The following is a 23,427-nucleotide window of genomic DNA, read 5'->3' as shown; positions in this document are numbered from 1 at the left end:
GTAGTCTAAGACTAAGAAGGCAAGCTGGGCTTCAGTTCCAGAACAAAAGAATTTCTCTCGCAGATTCTCATTCACAACCTCCAAGAACATCTTGTCAGTGACTCACAAATGCTGAGTTTCAAAAAAGTCTTGTGGCTAATAAAAAGTCCCCTGTCCTCCCCAAACCTTTGTTTCCCTCATGTCCTGAGCCAACGCCAGTAATAGTCGTATTATTCTTCTGCACTTACCACTGACCTGAAACTCCTCCAAAGATTATTAACTGACGTGCGTGACAGCACAAGTTAAAAGGCAGAACCATCCTTTAACCACACACCCACCATTAGTTCTTTTGCAGCGAGGCCTCTGTGACCAAGCACATCTACATGGATATCTCTGACAGACAGGAGATGACCAGCCTGAAAATGAATCTTAGATTGTTCTGGCTCTAGTGAAAGCAAAACATGTGGAATAATGACACAAACAAAGCTCAGAGAAAGCAGGATAGTGGAAGAGGCAGAAAAGGTGATGTGTCTCACCTACCTCTAACTTCAGAGGTAGTTTCAAGGGGTTTTTCTTTCTGTTTTGTTGTTGGGTTTTGTTGTGTGTGTTGTTTTGTTTGTTTTTGGTTTTATTTTTTATTTATTTTATTTTTTTTAATCACTGCCCAGCACAAGGGAAAAAAACCCCACACCTGCTGTTTAAGGAGAACTGAGTAAGACTACCAAGTCTGTGGGATTATTCATCATTCCAGGACACAGTTGTTTGTTCAGGTTTTTTTTCAATCTAAGTGGAGAGCTTTAATTGAAAATCACCAAGGGGAGAGAATCAAAAGGGAAGGGAGAAACTTGGATTGAGATAAACATGGGAATTCCTCATGATCTTCATCCGCACTGAGCAGCCAGTCCCAGGAAGCAACACCTGGTCCCAAACAACTGATCCCAGAGAGAGAAAAAAGGAAAAAGGCAGAAAGGCCCCTACAAAATGGCAAAAGGCCAAAGTAAACGTCTCAAACTGAACTCACTCTGCTTTGACAAAAAAAAAAGTGAAGAAGACTGTGAGCGAGAGAGAGGGAGAGAGAGAGAGGGAGGGAGAAAGTAGGAAAGAGGAAGGTCCTGACTCTCCTTAAATATGCAGCATGATGCTAATGGGATGGAGTACTCTTGTTGATCAGTCTGGGTGTCAGTCAAGCTCTGCCTCATCCATGCCCCCCTTTCTTGATACCTCACACCTGTGAGCAGAGCTCAATGTCCTTGGCTCTCATATCTGAGCAATTAAAAACATTAACCCTGAGCTGGGGTTGTTCTCAAACCGAGTACGAATAGTGACCATACTAGCTATGAAAAAGAAAAGTTTCTAACTGCGTGAAGAGAATGAACTCATTTTCAGTCAAACCAGCACAGGTTGTGTGGCTGACTCACCAAGGCTGCACGAGTGGAGCGTGGCCTGCTTCACGGGGACAGGAAGGCGGCTGTTTCGAGGGATAGTTATAGTCTAGCTGGCTCGACATGTTCATTAGCCCTTGGCATGCCTAAGAAACAAAAACTTGATGGCCATGGTTTCCACAGTAAGTGCAGGCTCCTGCACATCAGTATTTCAGTTGGTTTCTGAAAAATGCTGTGGGCCCTGCCCCCCAGGAAGCAGTTAACGTTTTTAAAAGCAAGGGAAAATTTGTCTTTAGTCATGTGTTTTAACCTCAGTATCCTGTATCAAGCAGGCAGAAGCTTTCAGCTTATGAGAAAAAAAGTCAGTGTTGGGGTTTATTGACTTCCCACCAAATGGCCAGGTTATCTGTCAAAACACCCCGCAGTGTTTCCTGTTGGCCCCTTCCTAGTATTGGTGAGTGAAAAAGCAGCACCTTGTTCTCTCACCTCCTGAGGTCTGTACATTAATGCTCATATTGCCCCTTGTCTTAACTGTTTTCTCTTCAGACCCATCCCTTTCTGTTATGATCCACAATTTTCAGCCTAAATAATTTGAACGGGGAATGAATAATTAAAATTACTTTAAACCTCATAGGGCCAGAATTGACAGCCCTCCTGAAGTCTCTTAAATGTGTCAGGGAGTGTCTTTCCCTGTGGAAAGCCCAAGAAAGACAAATTTAATTAAAAGGAAAACTGGTCTGTAACAGGTTGGTTTTCTGGTTCTCATTGGTCAGTGGATAGGACAGTGAAATTTCAACAATTTCCAGCTAACATTTAGAAGAAAGCGCATAGTACAAACCAAGCATGATAAAATTTTATTTTGGTGTATATTGAGGAAATCTAAAATGCAGGTGCTAAATACAAAACAAAAGAGAAAAATGTTCTAAAGAAGAGATGGAAATGAAAATACTATTGAATACCTGCATGAAGTGAATTCCTTCAGGTCCAGTGTTACCTGTTCTAGTTACCTGCACTACAAAATTGCCACCAATACAAACTTCTAAAAATCAAAACTATACAATACTCCCTCTGTGCCTGGGATCCCTAAGCAGAAAAGCATTACTTACATAGACAATAATATAATATGACCAGAGATAGCATTTTTAAAGTGGAGTAAGTATAAACTTCAATTTTAAGTTTTCAAAACTGTCTAAGAAATTTGAATGCTTCAGTACAATGGATTCAGGAGAAGGAGAGCTAACTATTCCTGCCTAGCACAGGGATGAGGGAAATTTCTTATGGAAATAAGAAATAACAAAAATTGTTCTAACAATTAATGAAACTAACCTAGACAAGAGTTCAGCAGTATTAGCTATTTAAGAAGACTTCCAGATGGTGTTAACTGAAGAGCACCTCATGGTGTTTAAATTATCTTTCTGTGTGTTCTTTCCTGCTCTTCTTCAGCCCATTGCTGGCTCACCCAGTACCTGAAAGAGCAAACAATGCCTATTTAAAATTCTTATTCACATTTAATGCAGTGGTGTTGAGTTTCTGTTAATCTGGAATGGGTTGGACAATTTTTTTTTTTTGTCATTTTGGTTACTTGATGTTCAGAATTCTCCCTCCTCCTTTTTTCCACCCCCCTTTTCATGTTTGTTGGCTTTTGGAATTCTCTATTTTTAGTTCTTGCTGATCTGGATATTTACCAGACTTTGTGCTCTGCCAGTTGAAATAACCAGCACAGGATTTCTGATAGAACCCGAGATGCTCTGGACTAGCCTGATGCAAAGGCAATTGGGGGGTGAGGTGCGATTTGGGGGTTACATTAACTTAGCCAGTGGAAACAGGGAGAGCTGAACTGACATAGTTCCTTGTGGGGTAACAGAAAGATGCAAAGCCAACTGGCCACTCCTTGCACTTGCCTCCTGTGTTTCCAGGGACTGAATAATGTTTCCTGTCTCAGAAGAGAAACAGCTTGATACTCATGATTGTATTGAAGGCGATGCTTTTTGCCAGCAGGACTCTCAAACCCAAAACAGCCATGAACAGCATATTCGCTTTCTCCATTTTGACATCTGCTTTAAAAAGAAGGGGTAAGAGAGTGTGGTCTTGATATTATCCCTAGCCCCACTCCCACCCCCAAAAAAAGAAGGAAAACCCACACATCATAGGTGGATAAGGGCAGCAGGAACAAAGGAAAAGGTGACGGAGGAATGTATCAAGGGCGGGGAAGAGAGATGTCTGCCCAGTGCGCAATTTACTTCCCATTGCTGTTTCATCCCATGGAAATTTGTTAGCTATTTAGTCTGTTAACCTGAAACAGCAGTTTATTTCTCAATAATTACTTCCAATTCTGACATTTCTGTACCAGAGAAAGCAATTTTTCATGTTTTGATATTGAGTCCACAAAAAGTGCAGCTTATTGCTTAATAAGTATCTTCGATTCAGGTATTTCTGTATGAAAGACAATGCATTTTCATGCATTGTTACTGAATCCCCAATAAAGTGACCATATGCTATTGTTCCTTCAGGCAACTCACCTTTTGTAGAGGCACCTGTAATGCTGCAAGCATTAACTGTTTCAAATTCTTGAGTTTTCTCTTCTGTTGAATGAGAGACACTATAAATTGTATACAAACAATATAAAACAAAAATCACACAAAACATTGCTATATCTCTTTTCACAGCAGCAGATAAATAGTACTATAGAATTAGAAGGCAGGCCATTAATTCTGAGATTAACTAGAAGAGAAACGTTAGCTTTCTACATGTAATTGCAGAAAAAAACAACCAAACAGACAAGCAAACAGAAGCAAAACAAACAAAACCAAAACAAACAAACAAAATAACACAAAAAAAACCCAAAAACCAAAAACCAACAACCATACAAATCAGGATTCCTGAGTTTTATTTTCTGTCTTCTTTGAAATGCACTTTACCATAGAAAAAGAAAAATTTAAAAATTGATCAAAAAAAAACCCCAAAAGATTTTTTTGGGAAAAAAAAATCAAATAATTTTTTATTTGGGGTTTTCATAAAAGTTATTTCAAGCTTTCTTCTAGCAGGCATGTATATTCATGTCCCTTGAACTATTTTGCCTTAGATAAAGGTGGGCTCACAAATACTAGAGGATTTTTTTGGAGGGGGGAGCATGTGTTTCAGAGTTTTTGTTCGCTTGTTTGTTTTCTTTTATGAGAAGAAAACTCCAGTTGCTTAAATAGTTGAATTAATTCCATGTATGCTAGGTGCTTTTGAACGTCTCATCTTCACCTAACTAGGCACCTACATATCTTTGTGATTGCAGTTACTTGTTCCTGCTAGGTTCTCAAAGGGAAAAAAATAGTATTGGAAGATGCATCTCCCAGAATCACGTTGCGTTTGGACCACAACACTGTACCTGGCAGAATTATGCTGGCTGTATTCTTGCTCCCCATGTGCATAACTTTGCACGTCACCTCTGCACCTGGTTCCACTCCAACTATCTTCATGGTACTATACATCCCCTCAGATGTGACAAGAGGTGCCTTCAAATCATATACAATGTCACTCTTGGGCACATCAAGGCTGATGTTCTTGGGATAGAAAGCCCTTGCCAAACAAGCCACATTCACTTTGTCATATTGTTTGGCTTCCTTTGATTTAAGCACAATGACTTCTGGGGCAGATTCTTCTTGACTCTCTGAAAAAGAAACATCATTTGGGGATGACTTAATTTTCTGCATACTTTTATGAGAGTTAAATAATTTATAGTTCGGATATAGCACAGCCACCTCTGCCCCCTGACAGCTGAGTGTCTGAGTGTTTCTGTCTTCCTCCTGTTTCCCAGAGCAGATCAAAGGCAGAAAGTGACTGTAAGGGTAGGATTTTAATTGGATTTTCTAATCCCTTGGGCTCCTAATGTTGTTTTGACCAGAACTCATACGTGTGTGTATATATATATACACACATATTTTATATATATATAAAATGAATTCCTTTAGCAAGGGAGCTTGAAATGAGGAAGGGAACTGTTAAGAATACAACACAAATGATAATATTGATTTTGACTTCATAACAATTGAGATATTAAGAAGAACTTTTACTCCAAGGGTGGCCTTATAGGCTTGTAGTATGATCCGTTTTTCTTTATTACCCCAAAATCCTTTACCTGGTGAGGCTAAAAGGCTGAATCATAGCACATAGGGAAAGAACAGTTTGTCACTTCACTGTACAATGCTATTCTAATGAGAGGGATTACTTGCAGGTAGAAATGTTCAGTTCCAAGGAGGTTTTCTTTCTAAATTCCATTCTTTGAAGGTTTCTGTAATATTTCTATGTGGAGCTTGACCAAGGCATATAAACTTAACAAGTGAATAATGCTATGTGAGCTCTGGAGAGGTTTCCAAATCATGAGACTATCTTACTGCATGATGCCAAGCCATCCTAAAGAACAACGCTGGGGTCTCCAACAGAGCAGTTTAGTGCCATTCCAAGTACACCATTTATTCTGTCTTTTCTCTGGCTGTCCCTTCTGAAAGAAACAGAACTCTTGTAGTTCCTTAGGACATCTTTGTACTGGGGGATGTGACAGGGGAGCAGTTATATTTGTATTGCACATAAAAAGCAGTTAATATATTTATGCAAACACTTGTACTTCATTTTCCTTTTAATCTTACAAAATGACAAAATTGGCTATGTATCCATTCTCTTGTGTATCTTGACTTCCTCCAGTGAGAAGTATACGGGGAATAAACCAAGTAATTCCTTAGCTATTCTCTTACTGAATTCTCAGGAGGAGATGTCTCAAAAACTGTGTGATGATTAAAGGATGTTTTCTATATATTTTTTGTCTGGAGATTCTCAGGAGGCCCAGGTCCTGTAGCCTTCTTAGATGTTTTAAGTTCTTTTGAATATCTTCCACAGAAATTGGGGGGAGGGGAGGGGAGCAGGGAGGAAAGCACTAAAAAAGTCAGGATGCCAACATCCTGGAAACATGGAAAACCTCTTCTGGTGTCCAGAGGAGCCAATGGTTTCTAAAGCCTACCGTTTGGGGAAATGCTTTTTTCCCTCACTCCTGAAGAACAGGAGTTATGACACAGAAATAAGTCATACAAAATTAATACTGATATAAATTTTCAGCAGAAATTTCTCATTATGCTGTGATATCACAGGATCCCTTTGCCCACCCCTGTACAAACTTGAGAAATACATTACTAGCAAAACAAGTGTAACTTACTTGGCTCAACTGAAAAAGTGATCCCGGTTCCAAACACAAGTTTGTCTGTTGCCACACTGTTTTCGCATAATCAGATAAACCCACTCTCCACACCACACTCTAAAGGTGTATAAAATCAGGGTGTAAAATGCCAGTGGTTTCCACAAAAGATGGATACATGGACTGCTGTGGAAGTGCTCCAAAGTCATCGTTGTTTCCAAAACTGTGCAGAGAGAAAACAAAAATTTCATAGTAGAGCAATTTCAAACAACTTGATCCAGGTCAAAGCTTTTAAAACACTTTTTCCTTCTATTAGCTCAGTAAGCAATATAATTCCAGAATAAATGCTCATAAGAATTCTGCAGTTCCTGTCTTCAAAATATTCCCTTTTTCCTTTCTTCCTCAAAATGCATTGTTGTTTTTGCAGTCTCGGGTTTTTGTATGACACCTCACAGTGTTTGTGTCACCGTGCTACTCCAAGTTCTCAACACAGTGATACACTTACTTACAAAAAGTGCCTCTTCCTTCCCTTTTACTATACAGTATTTCATATGAGATAGGTAGTCGTATACCATACACACCACATGGAGAAATCACTTTAAAAGAAGGACCTGAAGCTGGGCCAGAAGAGGGGGTTTGAACCTGCTTGGGACCTGTAGGGTTTTAACAAAATGATTATAATGTTGATCCAGAAGGCTCAGATTTTAGTCTAATGTAAAAGCAAAAATTAAGTTGAAGTATTATTCTACAGCAATTAGCAAAACTCTTCAGAGTTGCAGAAGTGTTCTTTTTTTTTTTTTTTCCTCTTTTTTTTTGGGACGGGGGCGGTGTTTGTTTTTTGGTTAGTTGGTTTGGTTTGGTTTGGGGTTTTTTTTGTCACTTTGAACTGTATTTTGTTGCACAGGAAGAAGAAGAATACACTCAGACTGGGGTTTAGCATTGTGTATCTTTCTGGACTGGCCAGTGCTGAGGGTTGTTTGGTGCCTTGGGAAGTCTGTATCATGCTCTTGGTATCTTTAAAAATAAAAAACAAATTATTTTATTCTTTATTAGGTAGAGATATGTTATTCCATGGGAGGAGTCATTAAATAAGGATTTTGCTCCATATCATGCAAAATGGATGGATCAAATCCTGCATGATGGACAAGTTCTGCAACCTTAGTGCCACCTGCACCCAAAGACATGTGCAGAGCACAATATGCAGGTGAAGATAAATCTTGTTTGAATACATTTCTCATACGTAGGCTGGACAGCAAAGCAGCTGCCACTTCAGTGATCACTCTGGAAGCAGAGCTGTAGTGGCTGTTGCCTGACGGTTATTCAAGATGCTATTGATACAAAACATAACCTTGCAATGCAAGGATGTAAACACAGCCACAAGATTGAAACACACCTTTGATTGAAACATTAATCACTTGTTATTTGCACCAGGGTAAGTGTATGAGTACTTCCCCACCCCCACCCCATGGACAGTGTTTAAACAGAACAATCCTTGAAAATGAACATGCCCTGGTTCTCTTACCTTGAGATAGTAACTCCAAGATGACCTCATGTTAACAGCTTTATAGGGAAAAAAATAAGACTTGGGTACAGACGGGCGCAGGTGGTGTACGAAGGAAATATGATTTAATACTACTCTCTAACTGCTGTCAAACTGGAAGAGGACAGGAAGGAAGGGAAATTTATTAATATCCTGAAAAAAAAGAAAATAATTACTTGTACAGGAAGATGATAAGGCAATTGTGAGTTATTATAGGACTGATCTACCCAAGTGAAAGAGGCAGCGAGGGAAAACGGTGCAAAACTGTTAGTCCGATCATGTACCGAAGTGGTATTGAGAGTTGACAGTGAGGGTCAACAAACATACACAAAAAAGGGGGTGGGAGAGGGTGATGCAAAGAGACCAATGACTGTAAATGGCCCAGGTGTGGATGGGCCCTGCTCTCTTCCCTGAAGATATTGCTTGCCTGGGTGATTTCATGCAAGCTCCAAAGCCTCCTTAGAGTTTAGCAGCAATGGAGACTCTGCAGCTTCCATCTCCCACAGAAATCTATGAAGGGAGGACAAATTGAGAACAAATGCACTAACACAGATTTCCTAGGAGAGTGAGGTAAATTAACTTTGGAAGGGAGAACCACCCTGCAGGATGACCTGGGTAGGCTGGAAGAGCGGGTCGACAAAAGCCTTATGAAGTTCTACAAGGACAAGTGTAAGGTCTTGTACGTGGGAAAACATAATCCCGGAGTGTAGCACAGCCTGGCATCTATCCAGAGCTCTGTGGAGAGGTACCTGGGGGTCCTGGTGGACAACACGCTTAATGTGAGTGATCAGGGTGCTGCTGCTGCAGCAAAGAAGGTCAACAGGATGCTGGGCTGCATTAGTAAGGGCATCATCGTCAGAGACAAAGAAGACATTATCCCTTTCTACTCAGTTCTTGTTGGGCCGCACCTGGAATACTCTGTTCAGTTTTGGTCCCTACTCTACAGAAAAGATGTGGACAGACTGGAGAGAGTACAGAGAAGAGCCACAAAGGCCATCAACAGACTGGGAAGCTGCCATATGAGGAAAGGCCGAGAGAACTGGGTTTGTTCAGCGTTGAGAAAAGAAGGCTTAGGGGAGACCTCATCACCATGTTCCAGTATTTAAAGGATGGCTATGAAGAAGGTGAAGACTCCCTTTTTACAAGAAGTCACATGGAAAAGAAGAGGGGTAATAGGTACAAATTGCTCCATGGGAGATTCTGATGGGACACAAAGGAAATTTTTCATTATGAACTATCATCCACTGGAATAATCTCCCCAGGGAAGTGGTGTATTCCCCAACATTGGACGCTTTTAAGATTCAGCTGTACAGAGTGCTGGGCCATCTTGTCTGTACTTTGCTTTTGCCAAGAAAGGTTGGACCAGATGATCTTTTTGGTCCCTTCTGACCTGGTATTCTATGAAATTGGTGTTGTCAGAAATTCAGAAAACATCCCTTGAGGAGAAAACGAGTGGGAAAAAACTGCAGGTGCTATGGGCAAAGACAAGAAAATCATTATCTGGGCCACAGAGAAAAAGATTAATCATGCCATTCAGGAGGGAACTAGTGCATGATCTCTTAAATCATTGGAGGAGAAATAGATGTAGAAAAGGGATGAAGCTGGGAGAATTTTAATACTAGATTGAACTGATGGATAGAGGGGCATTGCTTGTTGCAAGCTGAGATAGAGGGTCCCATTTAAATGTTGATGCTCAGTAGTAGAGTGTAGAGTCATGATCTGTGTGGGTGGTCAGGGAAAACTGGAGATGTCTTCCACCCACATGGTGTTAGCGTGTTCTCACCTACCTTCCAGGCAGTTATCTGCATTTGAGGCAGTTATCTGAATATTGTAGAGAGAGTCATGCCACAAGTGCAATTTTGTCTGTCTAAAATACCTTATTTTAACCACTTGTTTCTCTGTAATTAATACAAGGGGACAAAATGAGTAACCTAGATGGAAACTTCTAAACTCTGGCAGGTAAAAACTGATCTGCTGAACTGGTGTTGATAATTATATGTTCAAAATCAAATGGTCTTGAACTCAACATCCAAATTTGAGTGCAAGAAAAAATGGCATGGCATACAGTGATTGTCCCATAGCTTGAATCATGATCAGCATCAAATGCGTTCTTCAAGATGCAGTTGTCTGTGGGAAGATGTTGTAAGAGAGTACGTTGCGCCTTCAGACTTTTCAGGAAATCAGTTTGTGTTGGGTGGTTCAGTCCCCTTCAACTACTGTGTTACCTAGCCCACACCGTGGTAAATAGTCGTACAAAAACATCTGTGTTTTCATTTCAGTGTCAGGTGACACCCCTTCTTTAATGTCTTTTGGATGCTGCATTTTGTTTTCCTCCGCTCTTTTACTGCTGGATAATCAAACCACACATCAATTGCCATAAATTAAAAATAGCATTGCCAGCATCACTTTTTATGGTAGATTAAGGTAATAACACAAACGTCATACTGAAACATTGCTGATATTTGGTGACACTGAATATGGATTGATTTAGATTGTAAGAGTCTTTTTAACTCAAACTGCTTGCTTTCAGATATCATAAATCTAGATATTTAAGGTAGACTCTTTTCTTAAGAATGCCAAGACCCAGATATTCAAATCACATTAACTGCGAGTTTAAATTTTTCTTACATACTAGGACTATCCCAGACCTACAATTATTTATATCTCTAATATTTTCATGCTCTAGCAAAATGAGTCTGTGATGCACAAATTCTTCAGAAGTTAATTTTGCTTGGTATCATTGCCTTTTTTTCTTTGTGGATCTGCTAAAATTGCAGGGGGGAAGTGGTGGCAATGTTTGTCCCAGAAATAAGGAATGAATGGGGATGGAAAGGATGTTAGAAGATTGTCAAGTACAAACCCCCAGCGAAAGCAGATCCATGAGGACCATGTCTATTTGAGTTTTGAATACGGAAACTCTACAACCTCTCTGTACAATCCCTTCCGTGTTCAGTCACTCTCACAGTGAAAAACCTTTTTTAAAGTAGAGTTTCCTGAATTTCAACTTGTCCTGATTTCCTCTTGTCCTGTCCCTGGGTACCACTGAGAAGAATTTGGTGCAATCCTCTTTATGATCTTTGTGGCCCTTCCCTGGACTTTCCCCAGTATGTGCCTCTCTCTCTTGTACTGGGAAGCCTAGAACTGGACACAGCATTCCAATTGAGACCTTTCCAGTGTTCAGCAGAGAGGAAAGAATCACCTCCCTCAGCCTTCTGGAAACACTCTAATGCAGTCTAGGAAGATTTTGCCTTCTTTGCTGCAGGGTCACTTTGTTGGCTCATGTTCACCTTGTAGTCTGTCAGGTTCTCCAGGTCTTTCTGCCAAGTTGCTTTCCAGCTGGTTGGTCCTCAGCATGTACTGGTGTCTGAGCTTACTCCCCTCTATGTGCAGGATTTTGCATTGCTCTTCACTGAACTGCAGGATGTTCCAGTCTGCCTGGTTCTCCATCCTGTTGAGATTCTTCTGAATGCTAACAAAACAGCTCCTCCTAGTTTTGTATCATCTGCAGGCTCACTGAGAGTGCACTCTGTACTATCATTAAGTTTATTCATGAAGATACGAAAACACATCAGACCTGGTTTTGTTCCCTGAGATAGTAATGGCCTCCAGCTGGACTTTATGCTGCTGACCACAGCTTTTTGAGACCAGCAGTTCAACCAGTTTTCAACCCAACTCATTGTCCGTTCACCCAGCCCATATGTAACCAGTTTGTCTATGAGAATAATATGAGAGGTTGCACTGAAGGCTTTCCTAAGATCAGGGTAAACAATATCCACTGCTTTCCCTTCTCCACCAAGCCAGTCATCTCATTGCAGAAGGCTATCTCATATTGGTTAAACACAATTTCTTCTTCTTATATCTATGCTGGTTACTCCCAATCATCTCATCCTTCATACACCTGAAATATTTCCCTGGGTCCTTTTTTCCATCATCTTCTCAGGCATTGAGGTGAGGCTGACCAGCCTGTCATTCCCCATATCCTCCTTCTTGAATATGACTGACATTTACTTTTTCCAGTTCTCATGAACCTTTCCAGATCTCCGTCACCTTGCAAAGACAATCAAGAGTGGCCTCACATGACATTAATTGGCTCCCTCAGCACTTGTGGGTCCATCTTTTCAGGTCAGAAAGACTTGTGTGTGTTCACTTCACTCAAATGTTCTTTCAACCTGATCCTCATCAGCTGAAGAGGACCTTGGTCTTCCTTGCTCTGGACTTACCCACTGACTTCAGGGGCCTAGAATTCCTAAAGGTGAATCTTATTAATAAAGAATGTAACAAAGGTGGTACTGAGTACTTCAGCCTTTTCTGTGCCCGTTGTTACCATGTCCTGTTCCCATTTAGCAGCAGAACAATTTCCCCATGTCTTCCTCTTAGTGCTGACATAGCTGTAGAAGCTTTTCTTGTTGCCTTGCGCAGATTCATCTCTAGGTGGGCTTTGGCTTTCCTGACCCCATGCCTGTGTGCTTTAAAGAGTCTCCATGTTCTTCTCAGGTCACCAAACTCTGCCTCCAACACTTGCATATTTCATTTTTTATGTCTGAGTTTTGTCAAAAGCCCCTCATTCATTCATGTAGGCCTTCTGCCACCTTCGCTTGTCTTCTTGTACATGGGATGAGCCCTGTACATGGGTTCTTGAGCTCGAAGGTGATGATTCTTGAAAATCAACCAGTTCCCCTGGACCTCTCTTCTCTTTGGAACAGTATCTCATGTTTTATTTGGCATAAATTTCAGGGTTTCACTAGCAAGGTGCTGCACAGGTGTCCTTCGCAGAAGGAAGCTGTGTACTGCTCTCTGCCTGTCACAACTGGATCCAGCTGGCACTGAAACAGACAAAACCAACCCACTAGTGTCAAAGCATCAGCCAGTCAGAGAAGCTTATGGCATCTCTGCTCAAGTATATTTAAGAAAGGTCACCAACTGCCAGGGGTAAAGGAAATAAAAATGAGACTGTGATGGATGTACCCATTCTAACTGAGGGAACAGTACTTTGGCTCAGGCATCATTGACAAGTGGACTTGACTTAAATCAGCCCTGCTGTGAAAACCGTGAGGACTGTGCTAGGCCATATCTTCTTAGGAACTAAGGAAACTAAACCCTGTCTTATCAGGAGGTAACGGTACCAAACTGAGCTGGGACTAAACAAACCTGTAGCAGCTGTGGCTGCAATCCTGCACACACAGCAAAGTGGGATTTGACTACAATCACTTTGCGCTATAAATATCTGTAGCCCCCCAAGCCCATTGAGCTCTCCTGTATGGCTGCAGGCTGCACGGCGGTGACCTCCCCCTTGAGCAGGGGATTTTGTTCAGCCTGGAGGCTGACAGGGGACCTTATTTATGCTTATAAATATCTCAAGCGTGTGTGTCAAGATGATGGGACCAGACTGCTTTCAGTGGTGCCCAATGACAGGGTGAGGGTCAACAGGCACAGACTGAAACACAAGAGGTTCCATCTAAACATGAGGAGAAACTTCTTTACTTTGAGGTGCCAGAGCCTGGCCCAGGCTGCCCAGAGAAGGTTGTGGAGTCTCCTTCTCTGAGACATTCAAACCCAACTGGACACGTTCCTGTGCGATCTCCTTTAGGTGAACCTGCTTTAGCAGGTGGGTTGGACTGGATGATCCCCAGAGGTCCCTTCCAACCCCAACCATTCTCTGATTCTGTAGCAAGAGGCAGTTGTCAGGAGTTGCCTCAAGGAAGATATGATCTGGCTATAAAAAATTTTCTTTATCATGAGAACAATTAAGCATTGGAACATGTTGCCCAGGGAGGTGGTAGAATTTTCCCTTGCTAGAAATATTCAAAGTTTTGCTTGACAATACTGTGGACTATCTAATCTAAGGCTCTGCTTTTACCAGAAATTTGGATCTTTCCTGCCCGGATCTCCCAGTGATCTCTGGATCTCCCGAATGCTTTGGTGATTCTAAGAGTCTGGCTTTCTCCTGCGAGGAAAGATGCAGAAACACAGGCATCATTCCACAGCATTTCCAAATCACAGAACTCTCTCCAAAACCTATGCCTGATCTTCAGGACTGATTCTGCTGTTTCAGTTCTTGAAAAATTGCATTAAAAAGGGAAGCAGAAAGGGTACTACTGGTCATCTATGCACTCAGCCAAACTGCTTCTCTTGGGTAGGTACTCCCACCACATCACAAGGATGCACCTACTGCCTATATTTCTTTCTTCTTCTAACCCTCATGTCTGCCATTTAACAGCAAAACTAATGTAGGCCTAGGCTTTCTTCCAGAATCGGCCCTGGTTAGGGGGAAACGTTCCTTTCTTTCTAGTGTGAACCCTGTTTGCATCTCTGTCTTGGTGTTGCTACCACAGGGGAAGGTAGAGGTGACAGCAAGTGTGAGGAAGCACATCTCCAGTGAGAACTGTTTCTTGGACATGTCTCTGGAGATGCTGATCCAGTTTTGGAAGGACGAGATGTAGTCCTTCACACACCTAAAAAAGTTCCACTCCAATCTTTTTCATAGATTTTTCTTGTACTAGTGGCCATGGATTTTCTGCAGACACTTGCGAGGAAGAGGTTGCACAGGTATTCTAGGCCTCAGAGCTATTTAAGGCCTTTGATAGGAACCAGGCATGTGATGAAAACTGTTCAAGTGCAAAGGCATATTGTGAGCACAAAATGGGTTATTTTATTGCTCTGGTATGCAAGCTGTGTGTGTGCATGATGAGAAACTGATAGTGCTAAACTAAAAATAGGCAGGGAAGTCAGGACCAAAGTGAGATAATTCTGTCAAAAAAAAATGGATAACATCATAAATGAAACGCAACACGCAGGTTCAGAAGGGAGTCTTGGGATGGAAAGCTTCCTTCATCTGTATAACAATATCAGTAATACCATCTTGGTCCAAAATTGCTAGGTGATAGTGTCAGAAATATCAAATTCAGGTATGAAAGTAATAGAATTGGGATGAATGAGGAAAAAAAAAAAAGGTAAGTACCTTTTGGTAATGGCAGGTTATTTATTTGAGAAGAGTGTGTGGACAAAGTGGTGCAAAAGTGGCTAAAAGCTACGTTCAGGAAAATAAAAAATTAGGAATATGGTATAAATTTGGGTGGAGAATAAAGAACTCAGGCAGGGGAAATCTTGTGGCAGTAGATCTACAGATGGTGGCAAAATGTGGATCCAAGCCCTCCAGGATCCTGTAAAGATCAACATTTGACAAAATGCTGTTTTCTTCAAGAGGTCTATAGTCAAAAGTCTTGACATGGGAAGTTTAAATAAGAAAGGATAAACTTGTAAGGAGAGACTTTTACCTTAATGTTATGTGCAGGAGGAAGGGCAGTAGAACTGCAATTTAGTAGTGTTTGTGTGTGTGATTTATAAAATTTCTTTATAGTAATATACTTCTGTGTCAAGACTAACATGAAACAATAGAATTTTAACTCAGTATTGCTTCTGTATTAATACTACTAGTTAAGATATTTGGTTTATTCGCCTATTTAAGGAATTGCTGCTTCCATAAACATCATAACCACCTTGATCAATTATATTGCAAGTCTCCAGTCTCCAAAGGGACAGTGGTACTTAGGATGTAACAACAGCAGTCTTGAGGGTGAGACATTTGAGAGACTCTGAAACTTTCCCCTACTCACAGACAAATGCTACAAGGTTGGCGGGGAATAGCCATCTGAGAATGAGGGGGAGGGAGCCCTAAGGGAGAAGGAAAAGCCCTAAATCCACCAGAAAAGCCCCAAACTCTTCAGAGTACAAAAGTTTCCACACTGAAGCACTTATGAACACCTGGGACAAACAGAAAGCAAAAAGCTAATCAATTTTGTTTCTTTGTAAACACACAACTTTCATATATACATGTTTATACTGTGGAAATCAAGAGACACAGATGTGAAAGAGTATCACAGGGAGGCTGGGATCCTCAGATACTCATATGAGAGAAGAGCTAGAGCAATCAGGAGAAGCTGGGTCATGCTGGAGAGGCACACAATCTGCATTTCACTACCCAGTCTCTGGTTTTCCAAGAACAGCTTCAATCTGTGTCACAATCTGTGTCTCACTTTTCTAACTGTGTCTCCTGCCCTTTACTGTAAGAGCTTCCCAGCTTCCGGTTTGTGACTGCTTAAGGGAAGTGATGAAAAAAAAATGAATTCAACCTTGCAATCTATTTTTCTACCCCAGGACTTACTGAATGTCTGTAAAGGATGGTTTAGGAAGTGACATCAGCAAATGCCAGTGAAAAACAAGCCTGGGTTCTAAATTTTTCATCAGGGACAGCAGTTTCATTTGGGAAGGATGGACATGGCCAAGTCTCATTTTAGTGCAGGAAATAAATTGATAGATTCACACCGGATCATGGTACAAGCATGTTTTCAAAGCACAGCTGGGTAAGACACTCAAGTATATTGTTTATTGCTGTGTATTTTTCGTCTTCAATATCTGGTGCTATTCTTCCCTTTCAGAAATCCGTAAGTCCAGCACATACTGGTACCTTAATTCCTTTTAGTCATCCTGGCCAAAGAAGAATACAGTGTCTTATTAAAATGTCTCTTTCAGCTCACTTTTCCAAATGAAAAAGACCAGTCCAATGTCATTGATTTGACACAATCCTCCCTATGTCAGTGTGAGTGGCACAGAAGTGCCTGCAAGCTGTTACACCATGCATCCACAGAAGACATCTTGTTCTTTCTTTGCTAGAAGAGACAGTGACTTGGCCTGGGTGACAGGGCAGGGCTTATAAAATTATTTGGACAGATCCACCTACAGTTCTGAGTATGTCTCAGGAACCTGGCGGACCCCAGTGCTAAACACAGATGTCACTGTACATGAACAAAACAGATTTTGTGTGATTGACTGAGAGATCTGATGAACTTCTCCTTAGGGGCAGACACAATCATCTGTATCTGGTTAAATCATCTGGAAAGACAAATACAGATATGAAAGCTGGAGATAAAGAGACTGAAATAAATGCATTTGTGTGTGTCTATGTCAACGTGTGCAATCACTACTGAATATCAAGCCAGACTAGCCTGTCGCGGTTGAGACGGACAAACGACATGGACCAAGTTCTTCCAGGATGAAAGCAGTAGATGCCATTTATTGCCACAAGTGCATTTTTATACAGTTTTACCAAATCATGTGTCTCTTCACTACTGGTTACAAGTTACAGCACCAACATCTCATTGGCTATTTTTGCTATCATCAACATTACTCTTTTACTCCCTTGTCTCTCACGGGTACATCCTGAACATCTCTGGATACTCCTTTACTCCCATCTTTCTCACAGGTAGGCCTTCATATCTTCAAGGCTAATTTCTGTTCCCATGCCCTCCGTCAGGGAATCCACGGACCCACCGTAGTTCCCCACACTAGCCAATGAGTAAGAGGCTTGGAAGCCATCAGTTGAAGCAGTTGTAAGTCTGGGCCAGGCATCGGAGAAACGAGGGAATCTGATATTTGGTTACTGTGAAGAGAGGGCAGGAAGTTCAAACCAACTACCAGAGTACAGGCCAGAGGTTTGGACCTCTGGTCAACTACTGGTAAGGCCGGAGGTCCAGAGCAGCTAGCAGAGAGACCCTTTGCATGTGAGGCCACTGGGAGACAAGGGGATCCAGGGCCAGATATTGCACAGACTGGATGTCTAAAGTCAGTTACTGGAAGGGGGGGCACATAGAGTGTGTGTCTCTGTGGGTAGATGGATGCACAGGTCTGTGTCATGTCCCACTGAGGGAGGAGAAGTAACTCAGATTCGTCATTCCCTTTGATTGGAATAGAGTATACACAATACTTAAGGTCCATTAAAAAAGACTTCTATTTTGCAGCTCAGCCCAACTGGTAAATAATTTAGGGGCAGAAAGTTTTATGGCATATGTGGGGTTTTATACCCTACATTACTTACTGCTTATTAAAAGGAAAGCAAAAGAATAGAAAGAGAGAAAAGAGGAAAAGAGAGGCAGAGATATCACCACCCTTTCAGCTCCTGCAACATGTACGATGAGACTTGTAGGCTTGGTCCTCCAGTGATGTGTATTGTCTGGTGTTTGACTCGGTTCCCTGCGGTGCTTGGCTTGTTTCTGTGATGAGAATGGTGGGTGGAGTAGTCCTTGGGGTGGTGAGCATGCACCTGCACCCAGCACTTGTTCCTGTGTGTATTTCGTAGTCAAATTCCCACCTCTCAATTGACTGCTTGCATAATCCTTGATCTGCTGTGCTGGCATCACTGGGGGGTGACCGCGAAAGGTGGAAGGGTCCCAAAGGGTCTCGGGTTGTCTTGAAGGGTCTCAAAGGGTGGTCTGGGGTCTTCTCCCTTAGTGCCATGCTGGGCCTATCAGAACACAGAACTGCACACCCTTCAGCCTCCCCCCCTGCCCCCCACCTCCTGTGGCAGCTGGTCCTTTGCCTTCAGCTTATCATTGTTATGTTAATCGCAACTTTATTTCATTATCGTGGTGTCCCATCTCCTGCAGCTCATTGTTGCAGACCTGGCTTTGCCACAATGTTTGAGACCTTACCTTTTCAGTTTCTCACAATCTGAGAACCAGCAACTAGAGTGAGACTACTGGCCTCAGAGGTCTGGACAACTACTGGTTAGACCTGAGTTTCTAGGGCCAGTTACTGGAGGTCTCCACAGTGCATATATGTGAATATATACACATACGTACATGTTTTCAGTTAATCGTCTTTCATCCTGATCAGCCAGAGAGGGAAACAATTTCAGGCTGTTTGAGTGCTGTGTTCTCTGTTTCTTGATCTGTGTTGCCAGCCATTTATGTATTGTATACTGTGTGAGTGTGCCCACCAGGAATACATGCTCAGCCTCACCACAGGCCTGACCTGGAAACCATAGAAGCCAAATTAGAATCACAGAATCAGATAATGGTTGAGGTTGAAAAGGACCTATGGAAGTCACCCTGTCCATCCTCTTCTGCTCAAGTAGGGCCACCTAGAGCCAGCTGCCAAGGGCCATGTCCAGATGGCTTTTGAGTGCCTCCAAGAAGGCAGACTCCACAACCTCTCTGGGCAAACTGTGCCAATGCTTGGTCATTCTCATGGTAGAAGTGTGTTTCCTTAAGAGGGAACCTCCTGTGTTTCTATTTTCACCTGTTGCCTCTTGTCCTGTCACTGAACACTGCTGGCAAGAGCTTAGCTCCATCCTCTTTACACCCTCCGTTCAGGTATTTGTTGACATGAATAAGATTGTCCCTGCAGAAACTTCTATTCTCTGTGCTAAACAGTCCCAGCTCTCTCAGCCTTTCCTCAAAGGGAGACACTCCAGTCCCTTCATCATCTCTGTGGCCCTTCAGTGGACTATCTCCAGTATGTCCATGTCTCTCTTGTACTGAGGAGCCCAGCACTGGACACAGATTTCCAGATGTGGTCCCACCAGTGCTGAGCACAGGGGAAGGATCTCCACCCTCGACCTGCTGGCAGCGCTTTTCCTAATGCAGCCCAGGATACCATTTGCCTTCTTTGCTTTCTTCCTTCCCCTTCTCCTCCACCACCTCTGCACCCTCAGAGGCACCTCCCTCTCCTGATGGTCCCTTGCTTGCAGGCTCCTCTCACCCAAAAAGCATCAAGAGCCCAAAAGTCTCTCCCTTTGTTTAGTGAGGTTTTACACATGCTGCTGTAGGCTGGCACTGCTCAGGTCCCATCCCAGGCCCAGCATGTGACAAAGCATCTGTCCACTCCCCCATGCCCAGAGCTGTGAGGGTACCTACCTGCCAAGGGTACAAGCCAATTCTTTACAGGAGCGGGTTGGACGGGCAGGCTGGGGCAGATGTGGGCTGCACACAGGAGCCATGTGCCCTCCTGCAGCCCCTACACTGGCTCCCAAGCATTCCTGCCCAGAGAGGTGCCCTGAGGTGGTCACTCTGTCCCCATTCTCCTGGGACTGAAGGAGCACCAGGGCAGCCGTGAGGAGGAGGAGGTAATGGCAGCACATGGGGAAGTGTGTGAATCGTGATGCTGTGTGAGGGGTCTGGGGACTGACCTGCCCATGAGACTTATTCGTACATGAAATTTTATTTTTAACTTCCATCATAAATGTCAAATTTTACTGCAAATTCTGTTGCCCATGGATATATTGGGAGTTCCAACATCTATTAATCCCAGACTTCACTGATATTTCCCAGGGCAAGTACAGGCAACTGTCATTTTGAGAAAGGGCGCTGTCACCACAGCAGTCCTCCCCCTTTTCGTGCTGCCTCTCCCTCCATTGGTGTCACTGTGTGCTGCCTGGCACAGAAATAGGTGGCTGTGTCTAAGGCTGTAAGGGCATGCAGCTGCATGGAGACCTTATTTTTGTCTTTATCTGCAGAGATGATGACTCGGTTTTGGAAGGCTGGAGCATAGCCCGTGTTATTCCCAAAAGGATAGATCCAGCCTACAAATTGCAGCTCCCCTCCTGGGGCCTGACGGACACAATTCCAGTCATATCGACGGCTCTGCAGAGGTGCTCCTGTTACCGTACAGGTGAGTGGGAGTGATCCAGAGACCCTCCCCTCCTTGGGACCAGATGCCACCATCTTTATGTGGGAAATGGTACCTGGAAAGACACAGGGCAGGTGTGAGATTTGAGTGTCTATGAGAAAGCTCATGGGTGCAGTAGTCCATCCTGAAGTTCTATGGCGAACAAAATCAGTATTTCAGCCTTTAGTTCCAGGAGTTATCCCTGGAGGCACCGGCTTGCCCAGAAACAATAGCTGCATATTTCTTTGTACTGCCCAAATGACTGCTGAGGCAGGAGACCCATGAGAATCTGGGTAACTGCTGGTAAATATGCCGTATCTTTAAACATGAATCCAGAAGCTTGACAGAAGAAGAGCATGGAGTTCCCGGCCCTTCCAAGTCCTCCTACTCCCTTCACCAGCTGTACCTGGACCCACACCCCCATGCACAGAGTGCAGAGAACAGATTGGGCATGGACACATAGTAAATTGGTTTGTCAGCTGCACATAAGCCCCAGAGGGACCAGAAGCATAGGAGTCTTAAACTTTCCCAGGAAACAGCCTGCTCCTAGAAAATCCCAAAGCTGCTCAGAGTGAGACTCTGCACAGCTCCTTGAGGCAGCTATTGGCTTTCTCTAGAAGTGTCTTCCCCTTAGTCCACCCTCACAAAAATCTCTGAAAACTTCCCTCGTCTGCACTACATTCAGCTCTGAGGCCCCAATGTAAGAATGACATGGACCTGTTGGAGGGGGTCCAGAGGGGCCATGAAGACAATGACAGGGCTGGAGCAGCTCTCCTATGAAAACAGGCTGAGAGAGTTGGGGTTGTTTAACCTGAAGTAGAAGAGGCTCCAGGGATACCTTACAGCAGCCTTCCAGTACCTTAAGGGGACCTACAAGAAAGCTGAAGAAGGACTTTTTACAAGGTCATGTAGCGACAGGATAAGGAGGGATTGCTTCAACTGAAAGACAGGAGACTGAGATTAGATATAAGGAAGAAATTCTTCACTATGAGTGTGGTGAGGCCCTGGAAAAGGCTGCCCAGAGAAGCTGTGGATGCCCCATCCCTGGAAGCGTTCAAGGCCAGGCTGGACAGGGCTTTAAGCAACCTGGTCTAGTGGAAGGTGACCCTGCCCATGGCAGGGCAGTTAGGACTAGATGATCTTTAAGGTTCCATCCAACATAAATGATTCTATGACAAGGTCAGGAGCCAAGAACCCATCCTCTATGGGATCACATTCTTCTGGTTTTTGGGCAGGGAGAGAAGAAACTAAACCCCAGAAGGGACACAGAGAGTAGCAGGGGCCCTCCTGACTCCCAGAAGGGAGTCCCTGGGTTGGGCAGATGGAATGACCGCTCTGGCCCCATCACACACGCCCCCTAGCACTGAGAACACCAGCCCAGGGGACAAACCAGTCCCAGCTGCTGCATGGGTAGCGGTGAGCTGAGCACGTTGGGTTCATCTGCACTCTTTGTGGAACCATGGTCCAAGTGTACCCTGCAGCTCTGCAGGAGCATAACTCAGGGCTGGGACCCTCCTGGGACCCTCTTCCAGCCTGCCTCAGCAGAAGGAAAAACATTCCCTGCCCCTCTCCCTCTTCCCTAGCAGTACCTCTCCGCCTCCTCCTCTTGCATCCACAGGAGTGTTCAGCTCTTTTTCCATCCTCCTGCCTGTGGTGATTCACACTGGCCCTTGTGTAGGAGAAACCAGTGCCCTGGGGTGGAAACTGCAGGTGCTGGAGGCAGCAGGAGCTCAGTGGACCTGGTAGCCCCAGGGTGAGCAGAGACTCAGGCTGCATTTTGCCTGATCCCTGCCCAGCTCCTGCAAGCTGTGCTAAGTCAAGACATGCAGAAGTAGCTGGTAGGATCCAGAGGATGCAGGATGCACAAGACCAGAGACATGCTCTCAGAGTTGTTTCTAGAAGTGGTGGCTTGCCTGTCCACAGCAGCCCCACATTGCAATGTGAAAGAACTGTGGCTGATGTAGGAGACAAACTTAGTAATCCCACACTAGGCATCTGCTGGTACAAGTAAAGCTCAAAGGTCAGAGGCCTGGCAGGAGAGATGCATTGAGTCCGTGGGTGCTGTCAGACCCTCCCCACCTGTCACCAGCCACACTGGAGGGCTCACACCTGCCAAGACACACAGCCAGAGTCACAGCCACAGGAAGATGAGTGCAGGGTGTCCAAATGCCTCCTATCACATTTACCTCTTGTGCCCCTCATTCAGCCCGCAGCCAGCCTGGCACCCCCCATTCCCACCCACAGCAGGACAGCGCAGGGCTGATGCTCTGGGAATCTGGAGAGAAGGGTCAAGATCACGAGAGGACAGAGCTCAGATCTGCCTAGGTCAGGAGCTTAGTCTACCATCCCTGGGGCTATTCTGTGCCTGGTGGTGGTAGTGCAGGGCTATGTCAGATCTCCATCCTTCTATTGGTCCTCCCACCTCCACAGATCCTATGGAAGGGCAGGAAAGGGCAAAATATTTTGGGAATGATACAGGTAGATGGAATAATAAAGAAACCGTGTCCATGACCTCTTCCCAGGAAAGAGGGACCTCTCACCTTCAAGGGCTGCAGTAAAGGTGATGACCAGCATCCACAGGAGCATTGCAGGCTTCCCCAGAGGAATTCGCATGGTGCACCATGAAGTAGGGAAGTAAAATTGTGGGGCTGAGAAGGGCTCAGACCTTCCCCTCTTCGAGTCAGCAGAGAAATGCCCTGTCCTTCCAGCACTGAGGGCTCAGACTCCCTTGCCACTCCGGGCAGATTTGCAGCCTTTTCTGAGCATCCAATTTGCAGGTGCTGCTACTGGGGAGTTGGATACATTCATCACTGCTGGGCTGGGTGGGGACAGGAAACCACATTCCCTTTTGTGTACTGCTCAGCCTGCACAGGAAGCACAGGGACCTCTCATCTCCTCAGAGCCCCTAGTAC

The 23,427-nt window shown here is 43.8% G+C and overlaps 1 protein-coding gene across 1 annotated transcript; it reads right to left on the bottom strand.

Moving 5' to 3' along the window:
- Positions 1-3,267: 3,267 nt before the first annotated feature.
- Positions 3,268-23,427, bottom strand: LOC309443854 (immunoglobulin delta heavy chain-like). Its single transcript, XM_082061126.1, has 6 exons — positions 23,056-23,427; positions 20,219-20,591; positions 6,556-6,611; positions 4,738-5,019; positions 3,881-3,943; positions 3,268-3,418 (listed from the first exon to the last, which is right to left on the bottom strand). The coding sequence occupies exons 1-6, from the start codon at positions 23,126-23,128 to the stop codon at positions 3,300-3,302; spliced, it is 966 nt and encodes a 321-aa protein (XP_081917252.1). The 5' UTR covers positions 23,129-23,427; the 3' UTR covers positions 3,268-3,299.

This window comes from Streptopelia decaocto, assembly GCF_964273445.1.
Source record: "Streptopelia decaocto genome assembly, chromosome: 9".
NCBI lineage: Eukaryota > Metazoa > Chordata > Aves > Columbiformes > Columbidae > Streptopelia > Streptopelia decaocto.
Note: the sequence above shows the minus strand (reverse complement) of the source record. Positions and strands in the feature narration are given on the sequence as shown.